The sequence below is a fragment of the Urocampus carinirostris genome, chromosome 1, assembly GCF_059441175.1.
Source record: "Urocampus carinirostris isolate Australia breed hairy pipefish chromosome 1, RoL_Ucar_1.0, whole genome shotgun sequence".
Taxonomy (NCBI): Eukaryota; Metazoa; Chordata; class Actinopteri; order Syngnathiformes; family Syngnathidae; genus Urocampus; species Urocampus carinirostris.
This window is the reverse complement of record NC_142349.1, coordinates 21091331-21115748: the sequence shown is the minus strand read 5'-3', so window position 1 is coordinate 21115748 and position 24418 is coordinate 21091331. Positions and strand designations below refer to the sequence as shown.

The 24418-nt window shown below is 39.1% G+C and overlaps 1 protein-coding gene across 3 annotated transcripts in view; it reads left to right on the top strand.

Moving 5' to 3' along the window:
• The first annotated feature begins 309 nt into the window (after positions 1-309).
• rapgef4b (Rap guanine nucleotide exchange factor 4b) overlaps positions 310-24418 on the top strand; it is a 56755-nt gene continuing 32646 nt past the window's right edge. The window contains exons 1-5 of one of the 3 annotated variants that reach the window (XM_088329768.1): positions 310-492; positions 7471-7613; positions 10454-10542; positions 13566-13712; positions 22478-22550. In XM_088329768.1, the coding sequence (XP_088185894.1) occupies positions 431-492; positions 7471-7613; positions 10454-10542; positions 13566-13712; positions 22478-22550 (514 nt within the window). In that variant the 5' untranslated portion in view covers positions 310-430. Of the gene's footprint in view, positions 493-7470; positions 7614-10453; positions 10543-13565; positions 13713-19442; positions 19646-22477; positions 22551-24418 lie in introns of those variants that run through there. The other 2 variants (XM_088329759.1, XM_088329775.1) reach the window with 2 other exon arrangements.

Below are 24418 nucleotides of genomic sequence, written 5' to 3'. Positions count from 1 at the left end.
ATAAAGGCTCTTTGAACTCAGTTGGGCATAACATAAGAGAAAATCTCATCTCATCTCATCTCATCTCATCTCATCTCATTAGCCGTACCAAAATATTTATTTTGATTATTTTTAAAGACACATAAACGTATGCACCCCACCGACAAAAATGATGTGCAGGTGTACCCCCCCCCCCATTAAATAGTTCTATCCTTCATTTTTCTTCTTAAGTCTTTGATATAGTTTTGCCCTGCAGTTCCCCACGCAAGTCAGCCAGACAGGCACACATTCTGTGAAGGCAGCAGCGCCGTGCAGCAGTGTGCAGCTGTGTAGAGGCGGCTCCACGCCAGCAAAGCGGGAGGGGCTGCTTGCTGCCTGTGCTCGCATATATTAAGCGACAACTGGGTAGCATTGCAGCCTCCGACGAGAATCACTACAGAAAGAAGGAAGGATGGTTCAAGCGTCTCCCAATCTGTCCCCGTCGGCCGAATGGATCTGTTGTCTGGACAAGAGGTGAGTGGGTGGGTGCACTGCGTCCCTCACCGCTCGTTAGTCCGACAAGGCGGGGACGATCTTGTATACACCTTTTTTACCCCCGGGCCCTGATTTTTGTCAACCGATCGGCGTGATTGATGAGTGCCGCTGCATGGCTGCATACGCAGCGAAGCACTCAAGTATGTCTTGCTTAGCACCTTTTATTGCTAATGTAAAAGCATTGTCAAGCCGGATATGCATTGCACATGCTTTTCTCGTTGTTTTTTCGTTACACGTTAACCATGATGCAGCAGCGGCTTCTACTACACTGCACGGGCTACTTGCTCCACGATGCACATGGTTTTAAAAGCATGATCGCACGTATGCATGCATGCAAGGTTACTTCATATTAAATATTCCAATCTGTTTCTTTGTCATCATTCTATTCTTTTCTTGTTTGCGAATAGCCTTTCCTTGCTTTCGTAAAACCATGACAGCCCAGTGCCGGTATCCAATTAAGGATCTTTAATTGGCATTTGAAATTAAAACAAGTTGAAAGAACTGCAAGTTATTAAACACAAGAGGCTTTGCATTTTAGAAACAATGAAAAATGAAAGGTATAAGCCCCATTGCTCGCACGCCCCACACATACACTGCACAGCCCACGATGACACATCCCTATGTTACCCTTAGCAACGTGAGCCCACCATCTTGCCGTCATCACCTGTGTAGACTTCAGCTGTAACTGACTCCCAGTACGTGGTAGAAAATGGGTGGGACATTCCTTAATTTTCCACGTCGTCAATATTTTCTTTTTTTTTACAATCACAGTTGCATACCTGGCAATATTAGCCAATTGCTCCCCTTATTAATGATTGCGATTTCCCATATTAAGCGATAATAAGCCCTACCAATACATTGCAGAACCTATTCACTCATAGCTAGACAAACTATGTAGAAAAAAAACCCCAAAATTATTTGTGTACACATGTTAATTTTATTTGTCAAGTAAATGATTAAGGAAAAAGTTCGCTGTAAAGTACGGAGCAAATTTAGCAATATAAGATGACGTTTTCTTCTCCTATCTCCTACCCATACCTGCCAAGACTACTGTTATACACTTTTGACCAACTTTTTTCACACCCACCACTTTAGAAAGAAATCTACCGCTTTTTCAAATTCAAAGACACAAAAAATATCTTTACTCAGTACTAGTATTTAAGTCTAATGCTGCTTTATTTTCTGCCCGAATAAACCTTTCCACCAATAGCATTAAATTTGTGTTTGGTGTTTGTCACTTCCGGTCTTAGACAAGCACACACGAATTGTGTTTTACGCATGACAATAGCGTGCACAATCACAACTCTCTCACTGTAGGGATGAGAGTGGGGAACACAGAGCAGAACTTTCTAAATCTCTCTCATCAATAGAATGTGATGTTCAGCAAATGAACTTTTGATTTAACCCTGGAGAACTTCCAGGTCATAATTTTCCAAAGAGGAGAAGAGGTGTTGTGTTCTCCAGAGTTAAATGTGTGTGTTTTTTTTTTTTTTTTTTTAGCAATCAGCAATCTATGATGACGTCATCGTCTGCTACCAGTGACCAAGACAAGTCAGATTAGCAGCGTAACGAGCAACACAAGCTCGGTCTAACAAGAAAAATAGTTTTTTTTTCGTTTTTTTCCCAATAAAAAGTCTCATACAAAAAATAATGTAGGGCTTACTCAACTTTTAATTATCAAAAAAGTATAAAATATAGGCAAAATGTATACATTGAAAGGCATGCAGTAGAGCTGGAGCATTGTCCGGCTAGAATGTGTGGAACAAGAAGTATTCCACTGGACTTAATGTCAGACAATCAAAGGGCATACACATAAATAAGCATCCAATTCACACCTATTCACAATTTGGATTAACATGCATGATTTAGAATGTAAGAAGAAGGTGAAAGACTCAACACAATCAAACAGATAATGTGATCTCATTAAATTTGGCACATCTTCATTTCAGTGCCAAAACCAGTCTACTTTAGTATGTTTGTGTTTCCATCCATCCATTATCTGCCTATCCTCAGTAGGGTAGCGAGGGTGCTGGAGCCCATCCCAGCTATCTTCGGGTTGTGGGCAGGGGACACCCTGAACTGGTTGTCAGCCCGTCACAGGGCACACAGAAACAGACAATTCACTCCCTCATTCACACATAGGGACAATTTTGACTGGCCAATTAACCTGACATGTATGTTTTTGGAATCTGGGAGGAAACCGTAGTGCCCGGAGGAAACCTACCGAAGCACGTGGAGAACATGCAAACGCCGCACAGGAAGGCTGGTAGCTTGATTTGATCCCGTGACCTCAGAACTGTGCCGCACACGCGATAACCACTCATCCGCCGTGCCGTTCTCATGTTTGAGAATTTGACAGAAAAAAACGAAACGAAATCTCACTTGAGGCGCAATCGGTGTGATGTGATTTTACTGGTTTCATTCAGGCGCAGCCAGATCCCAAAAACGCACATATGCTACCTTTTGCCAGAGAAAAGTCTAGGAAAACCAAAAGTCACCTATTTGATCTCTCCATGAACAGTATGCATACGGAGACAGAATCTGTTACAAACCAACTGGTAGCAGTGAGATTTGATTAGACTGGTTCTCTTTGTGCTCCTCACTCATTCGCCTCTTACTCAATCACTGCCTGGTGGTACGCGTTTCATCATTGAAGGGCTCCTGTGAACAGTAATGATGGAGGCAGACAGTGACAAGATTACAGAGGTTAAAATGTGACCTTCTCCCATCTATCCGTCCTCAGATATTTATTGCAGCAGTGTGTGATATACGAGATGAGAGCTGATTAGTTTCGTGGCCTCAAGTATCAAGGACGATGTACTTGGTCCTGTCAACACCATGCATGACTCTGCCCAAACACGAATTGGGGTTCTCAGCGGCAAGGTTGTTTTGAGTTCAGCTCAATAGAAATTGAGATGCTGCAGAAAAATAGTTGTGTGGAATTCGATCGGATCATGTGTAGCTTTACTATGACTGGTAGTGTTTATGCTGATTAATATTCAGTGTTGTTTACAGTTTCACAGGTTTGTGGTGCTGCAGATGGCTGTGGGGAAAAGTGAATGAGTCGCTGCTACGGTTGCAAAACAGTCTGTGTTTGTGTTTCAAGTGTTTTCCATTCAACTTGGCGGACATTGATGAACAAATGTTGGCATTTGGTTGACTGCAATGCAAGCAAAGAAACTGTTTTCTAACAAAGTATTTAAAAGGCAACACACTACAAACATCTGTTGTTTGATGTAATGCATATTTTCCAATTGATGTTGTACATTCACTTTCATTTTTGAAGAGTAAATTGGACTCACATTTCAACCTAAAAATATTTTCTTTACAATGATGTGTTCTTGACCCACACAGACCTCATATTATTTTTCGAAAATCCTTTAGGTAGACTTCTGGTCTAAGTGGAAAATGGAAAGATTACGTTGTGAAAAGTTGTTTTATTTTAAACAATTAAATTTGCTTTTATGGAAATTATTCTAGTGTTTATATGCAATTTTTTGACCAATTACATTGTAGGTCAAGGAATGGAAAGTAAAGTTTTATCAGACTAAATGAAAATAATGTCAGCAAACAGTAAACTATTGTAATTGCTGGACTACAGTGCCCACTGTTTTATAAGATGCATGCAATATATTTGTGAAGAAATTAACATTTTGTATAGACATAATGCATGCCTAATTCTAAGTCACAGGTGCCCAAATTGTAATATGTAATACATTTCTTTACAAACAGTATCTGTGACATGGCAGTAACACAGCAGCAACAGGGCAATAACAAAGCATTAACAGGTCACTAAAAGCTGTGTTGTAAAAATGTCCCTGTTGACATTTGATTGTGTACTGAGAGCATTCTCAATGGGCAATTTTTTGTGGCATTGCATTTGTATCTGGCATGTTTACGGTCTCAAGCCTCTCAAGCAGACAAAATTGTGATAGGCTGCAATTTCCCTTCCAAATAAGAGTCCTTTGTTTGCGCTTGCAGTAGCAAGTACATGACTACTTTAAAATATAAATAGTAACTGCAAATTGTATTTATTCACTTAGTTATTAATTTTGCAGGTCCAATTTTAACTTGAAACATACATTCTGAAGATTTTTGTAGAAACCATTGGTGGTTCACCACATATGAAAAAGGAAGTAGTTTATGGTCTGGTAAATGTTTTAATCATTCAAGGTGATGCTTCTTTGTAGAGTAAAAAAATCGTTCCAAACCAGGGGTGGGCAAAATATCAAAGTTGCGGGCTCTATTGGTTTGATAGAAATTTGCACAGGTTCTGGAGGGAAAAAAATGCTGATTGATGTATGTAGTTTTTTGTATATGCCAAATCTGATACCTCTGTAATACATTAGAAAAATAGATAACATATGCCAATCCATTTCTTTCTCGTTTACATTTACCTGCACAAGTTGTGTTTCATTGTCTGTTTATAAAGGGACCATTTCATCCAATTGGATTTGAAACACTAACAGTAGAAACAAATAAATATATTATAATTTACAAAAAATACTTTAAATAAGAGTAATAGTAAAATTATATACAGTATCCTATTTTTAAGCATTAATTTTGATCATTTTAATAGAAAAACTCATTAGGGCTACTTCAGAAGTGTTTGATATCTGTCAGGACCAAGACAGAAAGTAGGAAGCAAAACCCACTCGCGTAACGTTACTCACAGTTTATTGGGGAGAAGAGTAAGGAGCGCACAATCGATCTGGAGAGCGGGGAGTAGATTCTTCGGAACGCGGAAGTGGTAAGATCAAACAGATCGTGGCGAGAGCAAAACAGGAGCAAAAACACAGGAAAAACGGAGATTCACAGGGCTTGGCAAAACAAGAACAAAAACACAGGAAAAACTGAGATTCTCAAGGCTTGACATGTCAAAACAGTTTTGCAGGAGTTTCGCAGACGCTCTGACCAAAGGCGACTCTCAGGACAGCGTTTAAGTAGTCAGGGAGCAATCTGTCAACAAGTTTCAGCTGGTGTCCATGGGCGGCGCCAATTGGGCGCCCTGACAACCGTTACAGAAGCTGGCGCCACACGGCGGGGGCCAATTGGGCGCCATTGCAACCGTGACAAATCACATTAAATTTGATATCTTGATAAACAACATTGATTTTAGAAAGCATGCACAGAAAAACATAGCCAGATTTTTGAGAGCCATGGGAAATATGGTTTTTGTGGGGGTACACAAAAGGACACAAGATAAGAACTCCAGGTGAGTGCAATTGTATTGCTGTAAATAAAGACTTTGGTTTGAAATAAAACAACATTGGCATGATCATTTCCACAAATGTTCCCTGTTTGATAAACGTTAGCCAGCATCTACAGCTACAGTGGGTGGTTTAGAGTGGCGCGCAGCTTTAGCGACGTCCAGCAGACATTTAAAACTGCAGGGCATCGTTTTCTCAGTATTGTCTCGCTGGCCGGATTAAATCCGCCGGCAGGCCTGATGCGGGCCGTAGTTTTCCTACCCCTGTACTAAGCTTTCAGTTTTTTTTTGCTCTAAAATCGCTGCATTGTCTGTGGTGAATCGTAACGTGGTCTCATGGTAAAAGGGGGGCAAGGCTTTACTTTCAACAGAAACAGGAAGCACTTAGGACAGGAACAATGACCTCAAAAAGACAAGTGACCACAATGTGTCCATTTTCACGGATGATGACAAAACTTCTACAGCATAGGCAAAGGGTGACACTGGCACAAGCTTCCCTGACCATAAAATGTCAAGCGTCCTGTCTCCACCTGTCTTATCCATAAGTGTCCGCTGCTATGCGTCGCTCTGTCTGGTCACCAAGGAAATAATTTGCCTGCATCAGGAGGTTAGTGTAAGGCTGAGTCACACATTAAGAAAAAAAATTAATGACGTTGGGCTCCTTGCAAAACCTGTGGGTCCTCAGCTGCTTTTGGCGGGCTCTGCAAATAGCTCATTTGAGGACAGAAGACAAACAACTGCTCGAGGACACAAACGTTTTGCGTGGGTACATGTGCGAAATAGGAGAATCGTCAGCGTGCCCGAGAGCTCACATCCCAGACATAAATGGAGTAGGTGAGGTTGTGTTTGTGGCGTTCTTAATGGATTGAAGCAAAATGTGAATATGGCACTAATGGAGAAGATAAAATGGAGCGCTTGGGGGATAAAAAAGAAAACTCCATGCTCTTTATTCATCTTAGTTGACATTCTGAATAGTTGGAGGCAAGGCAGTAACTTCTTTTATGAGCGCAAATGCACGGGATGAGTCACTACCAAGAAAAAAAAAAGTAAACGGATGACGTACAATAGTGTGTTACTCACAGTTGGCGCTACATTGTTAAAAAGAACGTTTGCAATCAAACTCAAGTGTGTCACAGATCTCGACAACATGCCTTGTGCTCTGAATTAAGAGCATTAGAAAAAAGAATCAGGACTAAATGAGATCCTGCATCGGCGCCCCATGGGAGGTCTGAGATGAGAAGAAATGCCTGAAAGCTCCCGACTGTTTGAGCTCAGACAATAAAGACACTAAGGCCAAAACATTAAACCTATACACTAAAAATATGTAGCGCTGTTTTCCCATACCATTTGAGACTTTGTCAATTATACCCAGGGCCAGTTTAGTGTTTTCACCGAGCACAATGGGTTCAAAATTAGATTTATTTCAGGGCCTTCATGTGGTTTAAGTAAATTAAAAAATCCAGCATTTTACCCATTCCCTTTCGATTCAACACTGGGTTAGCATTTTCACCATTTCATTGTCATTTTTTGTTCAGATAGTTTTTATAGTGTCACCGCTGGCAATCAACATTTGAGTTTTTTTACTGTTATGAATTTGCTGACGCAGGATATTTGCTCAACTGTGCAAAGGATGCTGTCCACAGGGTACATTTAAGAGGTTACATCATGTCATGCAGCCTAGCACGCAAGTGGCGTGGAGTTCATCTGGTGTGGTTTTAACATATCATCACGTGTCTTTTTCTGCTAAGGCCCTCGGAGCGCTCAGGAGAGGATGTGGATATCATTCTGACCCGACTGAAAGAGGTCAAAGCCTTTACCAAGTTCCCACCTCCGCTATTGGTGCAGATGTGCACCTGTGCCTTCTATGAATGTCTGGAGAAAGGCATTACACGTATGTAAACACTCACATAGTCCGAAGTCCATGATCGTTTTGTTTAAAAGCCATATAAATCCATGTCAGTTTGTAATAGTGTTTTTGATCGAATCCTAACCACGTGAGTAACACACACGTAGTATGAGAAAAGTGTATGAGTTGTATATTACAGAATAATATTTCAAAAAAACACAAATAATGTTTTTCTTCAGATCAATTCCCGTCATACAAAAGTAGGCTTTCCTTAAAGGGACACTGTGGAATGTCTGACCACTAGATGCCCCTGCTACCGATAACGAGTGCTACAAAGCACAACTAAGATATCCAACTATGGAGACTCCAAATGACCAAACCGCACCATTTTTCAGCCCTTCACAAGGTGTTTGTCTTTTGTGGGTACTCGTAACAGCAAGATGAAAGACATATATGTCAGCTCCCTCTAGTTAATTCTCTTGTATGTCAATTTAAAAAAGAAATGTTTTTTATGATAGTTAATGTATTTTTGCTTATTATGCAACTCAATAATATATATATATATATATATATATATATATATATATATATATATATATATATATACAGTAATCCCTCGGTTATCGCGGTTAATGGGGACCAAAACCACCCGCGAAAAGTGAAAATCTGCGAAGTAGCGACGCCCTTTCAAAAATGCTAAAAAAAAAAAAAAAAAGATCCATTTTTTTTTAATGTTTTTTTTTTTTATTATTATTTGATTTTATTATTATTATTTTTTAGGCCCGCGAAGTTCTGAACTCGCGAACGTGGAACCGCGAAGTAGCGAGGTCCCACTGTATATATCTCATTTCATCTCATCTCATTAGCTGCACAGCTTATCCTCAGTAGGGTCGCGGGGGTGCTGGAGCCCATCCCAGCAATCATCGGGCAGTGGGCAGGGGACACCCTGAACTGGTTGCCAGCCAATCGCAGGGCACACAGGGACAGACAACTCACTCGCTCATTCACACCTAGGGACAATTTGGACCGGCCAATCCACCTGAAATGCATGTCTTTGGAATGTGGGAGGAAACCGGAGTGCAGAAGGAAACCCACGTAAGCACTGCGCCGCTGTGCTGATATATATATCTCATCTCATTAGCTGTACCGACCTTATTAGGGTTGCGGAAATATATATATATATACATATATACATATATATATATATATATATATATATATATATATATATATCTCATCTCATCTCATTAGCCGTACCGCTTATCCTCATTAGGGTCGCGGGGGGGCTGGAGCCCATCCCAGCCATCTCCGGGCAGTGGGCAGGGGACACCCTGAACTGGTTGCCAGCCAATCGCAGGGCACACAGGGACAGACAACTCATTCGCTCATTCACACCTAGGGACAGTTTGGACCGGCCAATCCACCTGAAATGCATGTTTTTGGAACGTGGGAGGAAACCGGAGTGCCCGGAGGAAACCCACGCAAGCACGGGAAGAACATACAAACTCCGCACAGGAAGTCTGGAGCTGGATTTGAACCCACGACAGGTTCCCATGACATGAACTGTGCCGCACAAGCGCTAACCACTGCGCCGCCGTGCTGCATATATATATATATATATATATATATATATATATATATATATATATATATATATATATATATATATATATATATAAATATAGCACAGCGGGGCAGTGGTTAGCGCGTGTGTGGCACTGTTCTGAGGTCATGAGATCGAACCTTCCTGTTTGGAGTTTGCATGTTCTCCCCGTGCTTGCATGGGTTTCCTCCAGGCACTCTGGTTTCCTCCCACATTCCAAAAACATGCATGTCAGGTGAATTGGCCGGTCCAAATTGTCCCTAGGCGTGAATGAACGAGTGAGTTGTCAGTCTCTGTGTAACCTTACACAAAACAGCTCAAAAATATGTTGCTGCTCAAAGGATATGCCACAGAACAGTACATACACATAAGGATAATGAAGTTCCCACAGCAAATATATTGAGCATATTTTTAATTCTAGGAGTCCACGTGTGGCCTTTGCACGTCTTTCACAACAATCTCGATATCTGTAACCGAATGTCTGCTCGGCAAAAAAGGATTTGATCTGACAGAGACACTTGTTCGGCCTAATAAGAATGAGTTGGAGCCTGTCCCGGCTCACTTATGGCTAGAGACGAGACACTTCCCAGTAGATGCTCTCTTTTTTCCCAACGGATGCTCATTTTTTCTATCATGTGGTCATTTTTTGAATTAATTGTCTGGTACTGCTGCACAAAGCAGCCCAGCAATGCGTACAACAATTTTGGCAGTTCGTCGGCTCAGCAATTTAACACTACATGCAGTACAGTAACGAGATTTAATCTTGGCAGTGGACGTCACGATCGTAATGGATTTACGACCTGTTGGTCTAAACTGATCCTGTTTGTAAGTGGGATTTTACCTTTTTATTTTTATGTACTAGTGTGTTGGCCGGGATTTAGTGACAAGAACCTCGTTTTTGCACAATTTGTTCAAGGATTACCTTATGCGTGAACCCTTCTCAAGGTTTTTTTTTAATCTTCCTCAAGATGAGGTTTTTGGGAATTTTTCTTGCCCTCATGTATGTTTTAGATCAGGGGTCATTGTAATGGTGGGCTGTGCAACCCGTTGAGCATTTATTTGAAAAAGGGTTGTACCAATAAATATGACTTGAATTGACATTTTAAAACCTGATATTTCTGTTGAAAACCTGTCACATGTTCAGTGCCAGTGAAAAGTGAAATAGGAGGATTTGTCGTTAACTCATATCGGACTATATGAATAAAATATTAGTATATTATACTATACACAATTGGAAAGGAGCCATTTAAGTTTTGTCCTGCCTTTTTTTTGGTGTTTACAGTTTTTCGACAGGGAGACATTGGCACCAGCTGGTATGCGGTTCTTTCAGGCTCTCTGGATGTCAAAGTGTCAGAAACGGCCAACCACCAGGTAAGATCTCCCGATATACCAATTTTTCTCTTGTTGTTATTTCGAAATTTCTGTTGTTTCAAATATTGCAGCTTGTATTAAAGTCCTAGAATCTTTAATTTTTTTGGCGGTACTGCTGCATTGGTCCAAATATTGAACTGATTTACTTTATGTTAAATGTGTGACGCAGAGACTAGCTTTATTTATCATAAATGTAAATGTTTTGCGTTCATCTAGCGCTTTTCAAGTCAATGAAGACCTCTCAAAGCGTTTCACACTTACCCATTCCCACACACTCACAAACCGATAGCAGCTTCAGCCATGCAATGCGACTACCTGCTTATTGGGGGCATTAGGGATTTAGTGTCTGCCCAAGGACACTTCGACATATCACCGACAGGAGCTGGGAATCAAACCTGCATGTCAAAAGTACACCTTAGCTTAAATTTGGTCTTAAAAACATATCTAAAATTCTTTATTTTCCTTAATTGTGGAAAACATGCATGTATTCCACCCAAAAATTAATTAAAATTCTTTTAAAGGGATGCTTTGTATTATATGACCACTAGATGTTGCTGTATGGTGTAGTAAAACTGAAAATAAATGTTAAAAAGTATGAGGAAGAACACGAATGTTAAAAAGCATAAGGAAGAACACAAACTACGGAGACCCAAAGTGACCAAAACGCACCATTTCATTTCCATTTTTTTACCAGCCTTTTCGAGTTTTTTCTGTACCCATAGCAGCAGGATGTCAGGCATTTATGTCAGCCATCTGTAGGTGAGGCTCATGTTTTGTAAAACAAACGGTAATTACTCGACCTACGATTGTTTTTAAAAAAATGCACGTTTACATATTAGTTTGTATATTTTAGCTTATTAATTAAATTAAGGTCATTTTCTTTCAATTAAGTTTTTGTTTTACCACTAGGAGGCGCTAAATAATGAACAATGCTCCTTTAAACATCTATGCAGTTAAATGTACAATGTATCTATGTGATATCTCTTTATGATAAATAGATAATAAATAAATGTTTAATGCTATGCAAATTGTAATTTCAATGTTATCAATGTGGATTTAGTGCCTAGAATTTTGGAGCATTTTTAAAGAATTAATTTTGGAACAAGGCTGTCACATAAAATGAGGGAAGAGTGAAACACTGTGGATATTTTCCGGGTGCACAGAATTGCTCGCAGACTGACACATGAGGGAAGAGTAAAGAGGATTTGTTCCAGTAAAGGGCTAAAATAACAAAGCCCATCCAGTTTCAATGGCCGTTTTCATGAATACAGCCCACTTGGTGGCCTAGATTCCGTGTCTATATTTGAAATGTCACTTAATAAGGCTTTCATGTGAATTTCAGAATATGAAATAAAAGAATGTGCTTTTCTGCATCAGTGATAAACACATCAATTCAATGTTAATGATTTCTTAACAATAATTTGTTTTCTGGACCACTAGTCTAAACAAGGCATTTTGATCAATATTGTGTTGTAGAATATGAGTTAAGAAGAAAATTCCACCTGTTTTCATTCAAGTTGGTGTTTAGTTTTGATCACATTGACTTTGCTCAGACTTCAGGTAATGACCAGTGACATACATTCAGGGGAGGCAGCTTAGGCTGCGCTGAACCTGTCATCACAGAAATATAAAATCCAATAAATATTAAACTGCAGTATTTAATCATTGTTAAAGTTATTTTTCATTTAACTTCACAATTTTTTAATTTCTATTCTCAGAAATCACTGATATTTCACATTGTACTATGAATAATATGAATACAATGAGTATGGAATGTATTATTGTGTTAGGCATGCAATTCTCTTGCGTTATGGCAAAGGGAGATAATGAGACCAAATATTCTGATTTTGCCCACAGCCCAGTCCTAAATAATAGAACTAATGATGCTATTGTCGGGCAGCACAGCGGCGCAGTGGTTAGCGCGTGTGCGGCACAGTTCTGAGGTCGTGAGATCAAGCCTCCTGTGTGGAGTTTGCATGTTCTCCCCGTGCTTGTGTGGGTTCCCGGTTTCCTCCCACGTTCCAAAAACATGCCTGTCAGGTTAATTGGCCGATCCAAATTGTCCCTAGGTGTGACTGAGCGGGTGAATTGTCTGTCCCTGTGTGCCCTGCGACTGGCTGGCAACCAGTTCAGGGTGTCCCCTGCCCATTACCCGAAGATAGCTGGGATGGGCTCCAGCACCCCGCGCGACCCTAATGAGGATAAGCGGTACAGATAATGGATGGATGGATGGATGCTATTGTCAGGCTAATAGTAATTTTATACTCATATGGACTTTTTTTTTTATAACTTATTTTGTTCTATTGTTCTATTATCGCTATTATCTAAAAGGAAAGACAATAAAATGTTTTATTTTCTTCTAATCTGCAGTTTAAATCAAGGGTCTCCAATCGAGCAGAGATACTTTTTGTTGTTGTTTGATATGCATTTGTAAAATAAAAACTTATCATGTTATTACTATGTTGATACTATGTTGTAACGCAGTTAATTCATTGAAGTACGGTTAAATAGACCCAATCAACCACTAAAAAATAATTGTACTAGAAAATTATAATGAGCTAGTTTAAGAAACGGTCCGGGAGCACCTCAGCTGCCCTTAGCAGGCAGCCATGTTAAAGACCCCCGGTTTGTATATTGCTTTCTTGCTTTGCCAATCAAATGGCAATTAAGGTGTAGGTTCTTTGTTTTTAAATTTGAGTGTGCCTCACCAGAAATGAACTTCACAGCACGTCACTGGTAATGACCAATCATGGCTCGGCTTTAGAGAACAGGTGAACCGTGATTGGCTCTTACATGAGCCCTGGGCAACATCAATGTCATCAACTTGAGACACCAACTCTCAAAATAACCACATACATAGATGAATTAAAAAAAATGAAAATCCCTTTTGAACTCATATTCTACCACCACAAATGCCATGTTTAGAATCATATATAAAATTGTTCGGGAATCTTTGGGGTTGACTTCAGCTTCAATTGTCGGCATATAAAATAAACAAGATTCTGTTTTCCTTTTGTCTGTAGGACGCAGTCACCATCTGTACTTTGGGGATCGGCACAGCCTTTGGGGAGTCTATCCTGGACAACACTCCACGGCACGCTACTATCATCAGCAGAGAAACCAGCGAGCTGCTTCGAATAGAACAGAGGGAGTTTAAGACCCTATGGGAGGTGAGATGCGGCAGGAGGTAGAGTGTTGGTTTAGTGTGCGCATGATCGGATGTGTCTGAAAATGCTTTCGGAAGCGTTTTTTCAGACAAGAGATGTTTAGACAATCTTACATTGTCCTTGTCTCTCTAACCACAAGAGAGCTGTCCATCAAAGCCCTTTTACGCCTATCTGTGCTCATGGCTGCACACATCCTATGACATCCTACTCTTGGAATTAAATTCAAAAGAGAGTCGATTTCATCTAACATTCTTGTGGTATACCCTGGTTTGACTGTACATGATGTTTATAGGGATGAACACCTATTGAACATTTTACATCCTCCATTGCACTAAGCTTATTCTGATCTTCTAGACTCCCCATGTTCTTTTTCTGCTTTTTTTGCACATATGGTTTCAGGCAGAGAAGACAAAAGCTACTGGAGTAGTTCTACATTTGATGAGTGGTAAAATTAGTCTAGGAAACACCATCAATGGATCAATGGACAAAAGACAAAATTTAACATTTACTTGCTTTAAGGTTGAATGCGAAGTTCTAAATTTGTTTAATATTTGTTTAATAACCCTGTTTTGTTTCTATATCAGTTTGATGACCATCATCTACTCAATTTTTTGGTTGATAAAGCTCGTATTAGTCACACAGAGGGTCAAACAGAGTTCCCGAATGTTTGATCTTACATTACACATTAAATCTCAAATTTGATTTAAATGTTATCATCAATTACCGTCAGTTATGTTTTCTTGGTGCACCAAATCAACCGTCTAAAACTATAAAGAGAGACGGAAACAAACTCACCAAAACACCTCTCGTTTGGGGCTTCGTCTATGGTGAATCACACTGTCATAGGTAAGAGTCAAAACAAAAAAATGGGAGAGATTTGTTTTTTCAAGCGAGAATCTATATTGACACTTTCAGATCCTGGCCTGTCTGTCGTCTACGCTGGCGTGCGTGTTCTGCCCGCTACGTGCAATGACTACAGTAAAGACGCGCTATAGGTTCTTGCTATGACGTCTGTGATGTGTTTTTATTTTTACAAAACTTTATTGAAACAGAAAATAAAATATCATTGATTGCTAATTAAACTAATTTATTTCATTTCACAATTTAGTTTTATGATCAAATATTTACTATACTATTTACTAATGTTTCCTATCAAATTGTAATATTTCATCTAAATGTTGAATTAGGGTTTAATTTATGTATCTGTAACTTGCTTTGTAATGGGGGTTACATTTGGCAAATCCAGAAATATGCTTACGTCTCTCTTAAGCAGAATTTAAAGCCAAGAGATGAGCCGCTTCCATTGGTCACTCCCAAAGCGAGGCATATTCCTCCTCTTACCTGCACCTGTATACTAAAATATTAAAAAAACATTGATTGAAGAAAATCAGATTGCACTTATACCAATACTTTACAAAAATACAGCCATTTTTTTATGATGTCTTTTTTTTCCTATTTTGTTTGTGTGTGTGTGAGTGTAATGGCACTTCTTCTTCTTCTTCTTCTTCTTCATTTTTGCCTGTCTAGCATAAGCTGTTCTGCCAACACTATATACAAACTGAAGTACCTTTTGCTGATTCAGTTGCTACCTGGCAGATTTGTGAGTTGATCAATTATTATTACTAGGCAGTCAGCAGCTGGCCATCTTTGGCTACACACAAGATATTACCATAATGCTTAAGTTCAAAGCTTGTAAATAAAAAAGACGATGCGTCACCACATGTTTGTATGAAATGTGCCCTAAAAAGTTAATTCCTCTCTGAGCTTTTTTTTAGCCAGGGATGTGATCCAATGGGGTATAGTTTAGTCCTTCAGATGTAGCCTTTGATCAGATATTTTTCAGATTCGGTTTCACTTCAATTTATTGTCAATCTGGTACACATGTGTACTGAGCAAAACACTTTCAGCCCGCAAAAAATATAAAAACTTAAAAAATATATGGATGTGCACTGTAGGCAAATCATTTTAACAATATACATACTGTACAGTAGTGCAAGAGGAACATTTAGGATATATATGCAAAATAGGCTGTCAGCTAAACATATGTATGCAGTGCAGAGAAGAACAGATGTGCGAATATGCAATGGGTGGCTAGGTACAACGAGAACTGCTAGTTGGCAAGGAAAACCAGATGTGCAGATTTAGAAGCAAGGTAGACTTGCTACATATTGGATTGGTTATTTACAGTCTAATGGCCAGGGGGACAACGCTTTTGCAGAACTTGGTGGTACGGAACCGCTTACCAGAGCCTAACAGGGTGAACCGTCCATGATGGGGGTGTGAGAGGTCCCTAATGATGTTTTTGGCCCGATTCAGGCAGTGCTTCTAGCCAATGTTCTGCACGAAGGGGAGAAAAGTCATTGGGATTTTCTTCGCTGTCCTCACTACTTTTCTGACACGGAGGCACTGTAGCCTCTACACCACACTGAGATACAGCTGGCTGGATACACTCTATGATGCTTCTGTATAATTTAGCGAGAACAGGTGCGCTCTCTTCATCCTCAGCTGAAGTACTGGCGCCTCTGTACCAGTGAGATAGTTTTTACAGATCCAGTGAATTCGTCCAATATTCGCACCCCTGCTGCTGACCACCTCCATAATCTTGTTCTTGATGAGAAGAGGGATAGGTTGGGCTGATTTTGCCTCAAGTTCACAATCTTTACCTTTGTAGGATGTTATCTATGCACCAGCTCAACGGCTGCTCCACTTCGATTTTGGAGGCCAGGTATTTATTGCCTCTGTTGAGGCCAACCACGTTTAGGATGGGATGTGCAAGCGTTTTTGAGGGAAGAAAACAAAGCCCAGGCTTCACACGTTTGATGTTTTTCAAATCTTTTAATTTGGACTACATTATTTATCATCTATTCTACCAAGTAAAGAGAGGTTTATATTTTACTGTGGTCCAAAATGAAAAAATTGCATTTTTTGTTTTTGTTGTCAGCCCACACCCTCCATCATGTCTCCACAGAGTAGTAGCAGGCTCCTTTCAGGCCTCTTGTTGAGATTTGGCCTCCCTAAGGCTTCTTCATTTACAAGGTCACTTGTCCTTGGCAGAGCAGCTGCTCTCTCACTATAAATTCACAGTCAGCATTCAAGAGGCTGCGAGTGGCCACCCTGCTGTTTGTTTCACTGTTTTCCATGATCTAAGGCAGGTTTGTCAAACTGAAAAACAGAGGAAAGTTAATATGCCGTAAATGGTTTTAAAGGGATATTCGTATTTGATTACTTAAAAAGAAATGCTTAAGGGCTGCAACAATTATTTATGGCTTGATTGATTTTTAAATTATTGTGTGCAAAATTTTTAATAAAATGAAAAAAAAAAATGTTGAGCCCAGGCTCGTTTGTTCCATAATTGGCAATATTTAGTTAAGATTGTAAATAGCGTAATGTGAAAAAACAACAACAGTTCTATCGGTGGGCTGATCAGCTAATTTTTTTTCCAATTCAATTTTGTTTCAAAGTCAGCAAAGACTTTTTTTTTTTTAAAGGAATTTCCTATTACGTAGCACTATAGAAATTGGCCAATATTTATTATTGCAAAGCTGAAATTCGCTGAATCTGGATAATTTCTGATCCAAATTGTGTTTGAACGATTTATTAATCAAGAAAATAGTTGCAAACGATTTGGAAAATCCACTAATTGTCGATTATTTAGTTGTTGCCTCTCTAAAATGCATAGACAATTTGAAATTGCGCCTCACATTTTAGAGTCATTAACATGATTCCCTTTAATGGACATGTTGTGTGGGATCGCGCCCCACACCATATTCTTGACATTACAGTAGTTTTCGACAATAAAAAACGATACTTGGCAAACATGTTCCCATGTTGTAAGTTGTTTTCCCCCTTTTTTTGTTCCTCCCTCCTCTTCTGCATGACGCTGTTATCACTTTGCGATATGACAGCAATGCTGGTCATAAGGCACGTTTGTAGTTAGGACACTGAGCTTCTATCGCTAGTTTTTATCAGCTAAGTGCACTTACTCGCTTCCCCTCCTGCGCCACCTATTTGAGGCCACAAAGCGGGCGGCACAGCCTGAGGTTGTGCTCGTCTCCATCTTATTCACGTTGCAGCAAAAGGCTCTTTGTGTCCTCTGTGTGTGCGTTTTACCAACAGGATGAAGCACATGACCGCTTGTTTGAAGACGGCATGAAAAAAAAGCGTCATTGATGCTCCGTCCGCAGTGTGTCCTAATGACAAGCGGGCCGTGTGAACGTGCAACGCTGTTTATATCACACAGGACTAAAATGTACGTTTTAACTGGACCTTTTTGGCCCTTTCTTCCTTTCATCTATCTTCCTCACTTCCTCTCTTTTGTTTGGGCCATGTTGTCTTTTCTTTGCCCCATCCGCCTCACCCTTGCTGTCCCTTTGCTTTACCCTTCACGCACGGAAATCGAAAGATCACTGTGGTAACCTGGGAGAGGAGTGTGGTCGGTTTCTTGGCTCGGTAGGAGAGAGAGAAGTGGAGCGAGACGGAGAGACTGAGGGAGATTAAGGAAAAGAGTGAGATAAACAAAGAGGGAGAAAGAGAGAGAGGGGGAGAGGAAGAGAGAGATAGAGAGGGACGGAGACAGACAGAGACAGGGAGAAATTTGGATATAGACGAATAAGAGAATGAGAAAGAAAGAGAAATAGAGAGACAAGAGTAAGAAAAGAGAGAGGCAGAGGGAGGGAATGAGACAGAGACACAGATACAGAGTGTGTGTAAGTGAGGGGGGGAGAGTGAGTAAGGTTGGGAAGAGAGAGAGAGAGAGAAAGAGAGAGTAAGAGTAAGAGAGAGAGAAGACCCTGAAGTGTGAAACAAATGTGGATTTAAAGTCAGAAAGAATGTGAGAAAGAAAAATGGAGAGCGTGAGAGGAACATAAAGATAAAAAAGTTAGACAAAAAGGCAAACGAGGGAGGGAAGGATTCTGCGCACGGAAGAGGGAGGGGAGTGAGCGGGGAGAGAGTGAGTGGATGGAAAGAGGAAGAGATAGAGTGAGTAGAAGAAAGAGAAAGAGCATGGGGGAGGGAAAAAAAAGATGTAAATAAACACAGAAAGAGTAGGAGAGAAATACGGTGAGAGTTAGAGGGAGATAGATATAGAGAGACAAGCGTGCGACAAGAGGCTGAGTTAAAAAGGTAAGGAGACAGAGTGTGTATAATTGAGCGGAGAAGAGGGATAGACAAAGAGAGAGAGGGATGGGAATTGGGATATAAAAAGGCAGATAAAGAGGGAGAAAGTGAGAGAGTGAGAGAAAGAAAGGGGCAGAGCAAGAGAGAGGAGGTGGGGTAGAAAGAAAGAGAATTAAAGACAGTAAGACACAATGTGTGTGCGTGTGTGTGTGTGAGAGAGAGAGAGAGAGAGAGAGAGAGAGAGAGAGAGAGAGAGAGAGAAGAGACGGCGTGTGTATGACTGAGGGAGAGAGGGGGTAGAAGGAACGTGATAGGGCCAATATAATAAAATGAGAAGAGTGTAAAAGACAGAAAGAGTGTGTGAATTGGAGAGAGAAAGAAAAAGCCTCTGCGAGAGAGACAGTGGGGGTAAGGGAAAGATAGAGTGACAAAGAAAGGGAGGAACCCGAAGTGAGAGAAAGAAAAAAAGAGAGAAAGAAAGACATATTAAAAGTCATAAATAGACAAACAGAAATAGAGTATGTGAGAGACAGTGAGTGAGCTAGAGAGACAGTGAGAGATAAATCAATGTGTGTAAGAGTCAAATAGAAAGAGAGAAAGAGATAGAAAGGAGGAGAGAGAGGGAACAAGAGAGCAACAGAGGGTAGAGAGATAAAAAGACAGGCAGAAAGAAAACTACAGAGGAGAGGGAGAGCGACAGAGAGTAAGGAAAAGGAGGCGTGCAGTTTGTGTGGATACATTTGGGCAGTGCTTATTGCGAGTAGAAGGCAGCTCTTTGGGGTTTCTTCTTTTTCAATGAAATTAACCTGTTTGCTCAGGTGAGTCTAAATCATCACATGTTGCTTTTTCGATTACTCTTTTCACAAAATTGGGATTTGCCCATTTATCTTTTTCTGTAATGCTTTCTCTATTTTGTATTCACATGGGCATCTGTGTGTGTTTGCGAGCTCGCATTTGCTATTGATGACCTTGCTAAAGGGCCAATCACACGTTTAGAATAACTGGTGTTATGATCCGATAGCGATACAGGTCCGATATCAGCACATAAAACATGATAAGATTTCATCGGAATTCATACAAAATCAATTTTAGTTTCCATATCTGTTCTTCAGCAACGTCTAAACACTATGTACGTGATGAAAACAATTGTGTGTCTGGGCTTTGAAGAATCAACTGCAGGAATCCGAATTGAACTAAAAAACAAAACAAAAAACAAAACGGAAAAAATGTTACAAAAAAACACTAGAAACAATTATAATTCCCACCGATACCAGAAGTGGTATAAAATACATTGTAAAATACTCTAGTCTGGGATATCTGTATCGAAGCATCGCTACACTCAAAGACACGAAAGGATGATTCAAGCATCAACCCATTAAACTTGAATGATATCGTATGCTAACATTTGTGCATCACAACGATCCGAGCTAAACAAAGGGCTTTGTTTTGACATAGTGGTGTCTGTGTGTGTTAGTTTGAATGAGTGTAAATGAGACAAGCGAAATAAATCATGATGTATAAAAGAGGAAAGGGTTTCAAACTTGCCAGTTTCCATCGCATATTGCATTTTAAATTCATTGGACATTTGTAACATTTGCTACTGTTTGTTATCATCATAACACAAGGTCTAATAGGCTTGGAGACAGTTTCTTCCTCGGGGCCATCACCACACTAAACAAGCGCACACATTGTTCAAAATTACTGTATTTTCAATACGTTTCATACATATCGCTCTCCTCGGGTGTTGTTGTTCTCTCATGCTGGAGCAATGATAATGTCTGTGTATGGTTCTGACTATCCCTTTTCCAACAGTTTATGTGACATTATTTTGTTGTTGACTCAATGTTTTTGTCCTGTTTTTATTTTAATGTACGAAATAAAGTTTTCATTCATCCTGAAAGATGGTTTACCTCATGTGCGGCCCTTTCTTAAGGTCTTTTTATTCTCCTCATGCTAATGTTTTTTAGTTTTCCCTTGCCCGCATGTAGGTTTGAGATCAGAGGATGGTGTACTAGGGCTATTAAAATAAACATGACTTGACTTGACAGACATACGGACACTTATTGTCCAAAGCAACACAAAAAAGAGGATTTCCAGTGAGCATTCGAAAGTTGGCATCTGATCTGCAGTTAAAATGGTGTGCTTCTATTTTGTTTTCCTTTAGCACCAAAAAGTAAATGTTAACCTCAAGAGGGCACTCAAAGACCACTCTCTACGTTTCTCAAGGTCAGATCAGTTACCATATGCGGTACTTTTTAAATGTAACTGTGCATTTCCAATTGTATCCGATTATAACGCTCAATCTAAAATTTCTGGCCAATTTATGGTTTTCAGGTGCGCCTTATAGTCCTGAAAATATGGTATATATCTTGACATACATATATAGAAAAATGGGTATTCATATCCTATTTCTCAACTTATTTCGGAATTATGTCGATGCTTCTGACATTGCACTACTTTTTATCGCACTATTGAGAGAAGAGTTTCTGAACCACTTACAACTTAGGGCAGCCTCCGAGTACTACCGCGTAAATATTCATTTTATATTTGTCGTTTAAAGATGGGGGGTGTTATTTGAGGTGTCCTAAAAGAGATAAAAGTTAAATATTTTTTCTACTAAGTATGCAAAGCTGGTCAGGGCGGAACACATTAGGTTTAGGGAACGAGCACTGGAGAGTGAGGACATGCGAGTCCCCACTTTTTTATTGTTTCTATTTGATAGTGTGAAAATGGTGAAAGTAACAGGCCTACTTCAAATAGAGTTCAAACCCAAACCTGATGACAGATGACAATATAAGAGTTTATTCGAGTGCGTCTACCAAATGCATGTACTGTACTTGCACACGCATCATGAACAATATGACAAAAGCTTTAACGATTACAAAAGACAAGAAATGGCGTAAAAAGTTCAAAATTCCGTACAGATTTTTTAAGTCTTTAATGTTTATCGTGGAGTACCACATCTAATCTTGTAGACAATGTTAAATACGTTGTTATCAATTCAAATGAAGACAATTCCAAATAACGTTTACTCAATTTCAATTGTAATCCATTTTTGTGCCCATGTATATGCAGATTTCTTAATACAGTAATCCCTCATGATAAAGCGGTTCACCCTTCGCGGACTCGCTCCATTACGGATTTTCATCATGCATTGATTTCTTCATTCTGATTGGCTAAACAGTCCCTAAAAGAATATATATTGGTCATTTTCGGGGCTGTAAAAAGGGATTATTCTGTAGTTTAAATGAATATTCTTAAAGCGGCAGTGTGTAGTATTTAGTGCCTCCTAGTGGTACAAAAAAGCAGTAAAAAAAAGAAAACATTGAATTAGATACTAGGCAAAAATACCTGAACTATTATACCAATGTTAATTTTGATAAAAAACATAGGTTGAGAAATTTCTATTTCTTTTACATAGAGGAATCCCTACCTAAGGTCACCTCCTTGTTAGTCTAGCAATGTGCTACTATGCTGTTCTCAGTGGCGTTGGTTTTTGTTTGCATTAGACAATACAGTACCATCTAGGGGTCAAATATTACTCACTTGGCTTTAACCGTATGATAATTATAGAGTGTTCACCATACTTGTGCTTCTTTTGATTAGAACAAAGTCATATTTTTTGTATTTGTGTGTGCTCGCTTGTGCAGAAGCATCGTCAGAGCCTGGCGGGACTCTTGGCCCCTCCTTATGGAGCCATGGAGAGTGGATCCAACAATGAAAGTGAGTCGACTTTTTAAAGCATTGAACGATTAATGGAATGGAGTTTTTTCCTATTAAGGTTATTGTAGTTAACAAAAACCAAGAAAATAAATCAAGATACAATTGACAAAATCTTTACATAACAAAATGAAACTCAAGATATTTCCTCATTTTTGTCGTAAACGTTTTAGGGTTGAATTTGAATTTATTCACACGCACTATTTGTATTCGATTAGATAGTTACAATGTGTTTATTTTGCTTTTAAGAATTTAGTTAACGCAGATGCAAATTTGTTTGCATATTGTCGCTGTCATGCAAAAAAAAAAAACAGCCTATCAACCAAATTTGTTTTTATTTGTTTATGACCTAAATCATTCTTCGATCATTACTAAACGAGCATTTAAAAAAGTCATCAATTTTGTGTGTATTGATTTAGCACCTTCGACTGTTAATACAAGCATCTTTAATTAAAAGAAATATATAAAATTGGATAATAAACTATCATTTCAAAACTCGTTGGTCAAGAAATGTGTATTTATTTTACATAAAATGAGACCCACCTAGAGGAAGCTGACATGATTGTCCGCCAACTTGCTCCTACGGGTACCACCAAAAGCCAAAAACCTTGTGGGCAAAAACAGAAGAAAATTAGTGCAGTTTGATCAGTGTAGTTTGTATTCTTCCTCGTGCTTTGTATCACCCTATTTCGGTTGCACTACAGAACACAACAATATGTAGTGGTCAAATATTACACAACAAATCTCAAATTCATCTTGGGGGGAATATTAGCATTTTTTCATTTGGGAATTTTTATTTTATTTTATTTTTCAAATGACAGTGACAATGTCTTAAATTGTTATTTGTACATTGCTGGTAATTTTGGAAAATTAATTTCCGGCGCCAGTCTCACGTTTCGAAACTCAAATGATCAGTTTACCTAAATTGATTGATGTTCTCATCATTATTGGTGACTATTGCTCAAGAGGTATTAAAAGTGATTCCTTTTGATAATATTGGTGTCATTCTGGATTTTACCTTTTTGTCCGTTTATTTCTTCCTTTTTCCTTTTTTTTTTAGAAAAATAACAAAAATAATACTTAAAATCATTATCTGCCTGTGGAACCAAAACATGTTTTACAGCATTTTAACGTTTTCTTTTTTTTCTTCAACTAAAGGAAAAAATACAATTTAAATCAGCAAATGTATGTGCACGAGTTTTACTTTATTTCAATTATCTGATTGTTTTGTCCAGTTTAATCCTGAACAGCTTAATCAAACAAATTAAATAATAAAATATATTTCCCTCTACAAACTATAAGCAGGTTGATACTATTTTAAAAATATATACAGACGCTGGCCTACTTATGGACGAGATGATCGTTTGTATATTGAATTTGTTCGTAATTTGCTTCAGTGCTATATTTATGGTAGTGCTATATTTATGGTTTATATAAGTATGTTTAAGGCTTGTATAAGTAACCTGTATTGTTTTGTACAAAAAAATAAACATTTAACAAAATATTATGCTCTATAAAGATAAATAAAGTGATGTTTAACTTACTTTTGGAAGATGGGCTTCAAGAGTTAGGCGACTTCATCCTCCGTGGGAGTGGACGGAAAAAAAAAGCGATCCAACCATTCTCTCAACCGCATCAATCTTTCTTATTCCACCTTTGTTTTAAAAGAAACAGCTCACCTCTTCTTTACATTTTACACCAACCATATTGAATGGATGCACGAGATATTAAACAATAAAAACATCGTTCTTAGCGTACCGGAGATACAGTATAATGAGTTTACACACGAACTAGGAAGAGGAACCGCCTTTCTTCTTCGGGGTGGATGCTGGGTGACCTCTCACAGCGCCACTACACGCCTGTAGCGGCGG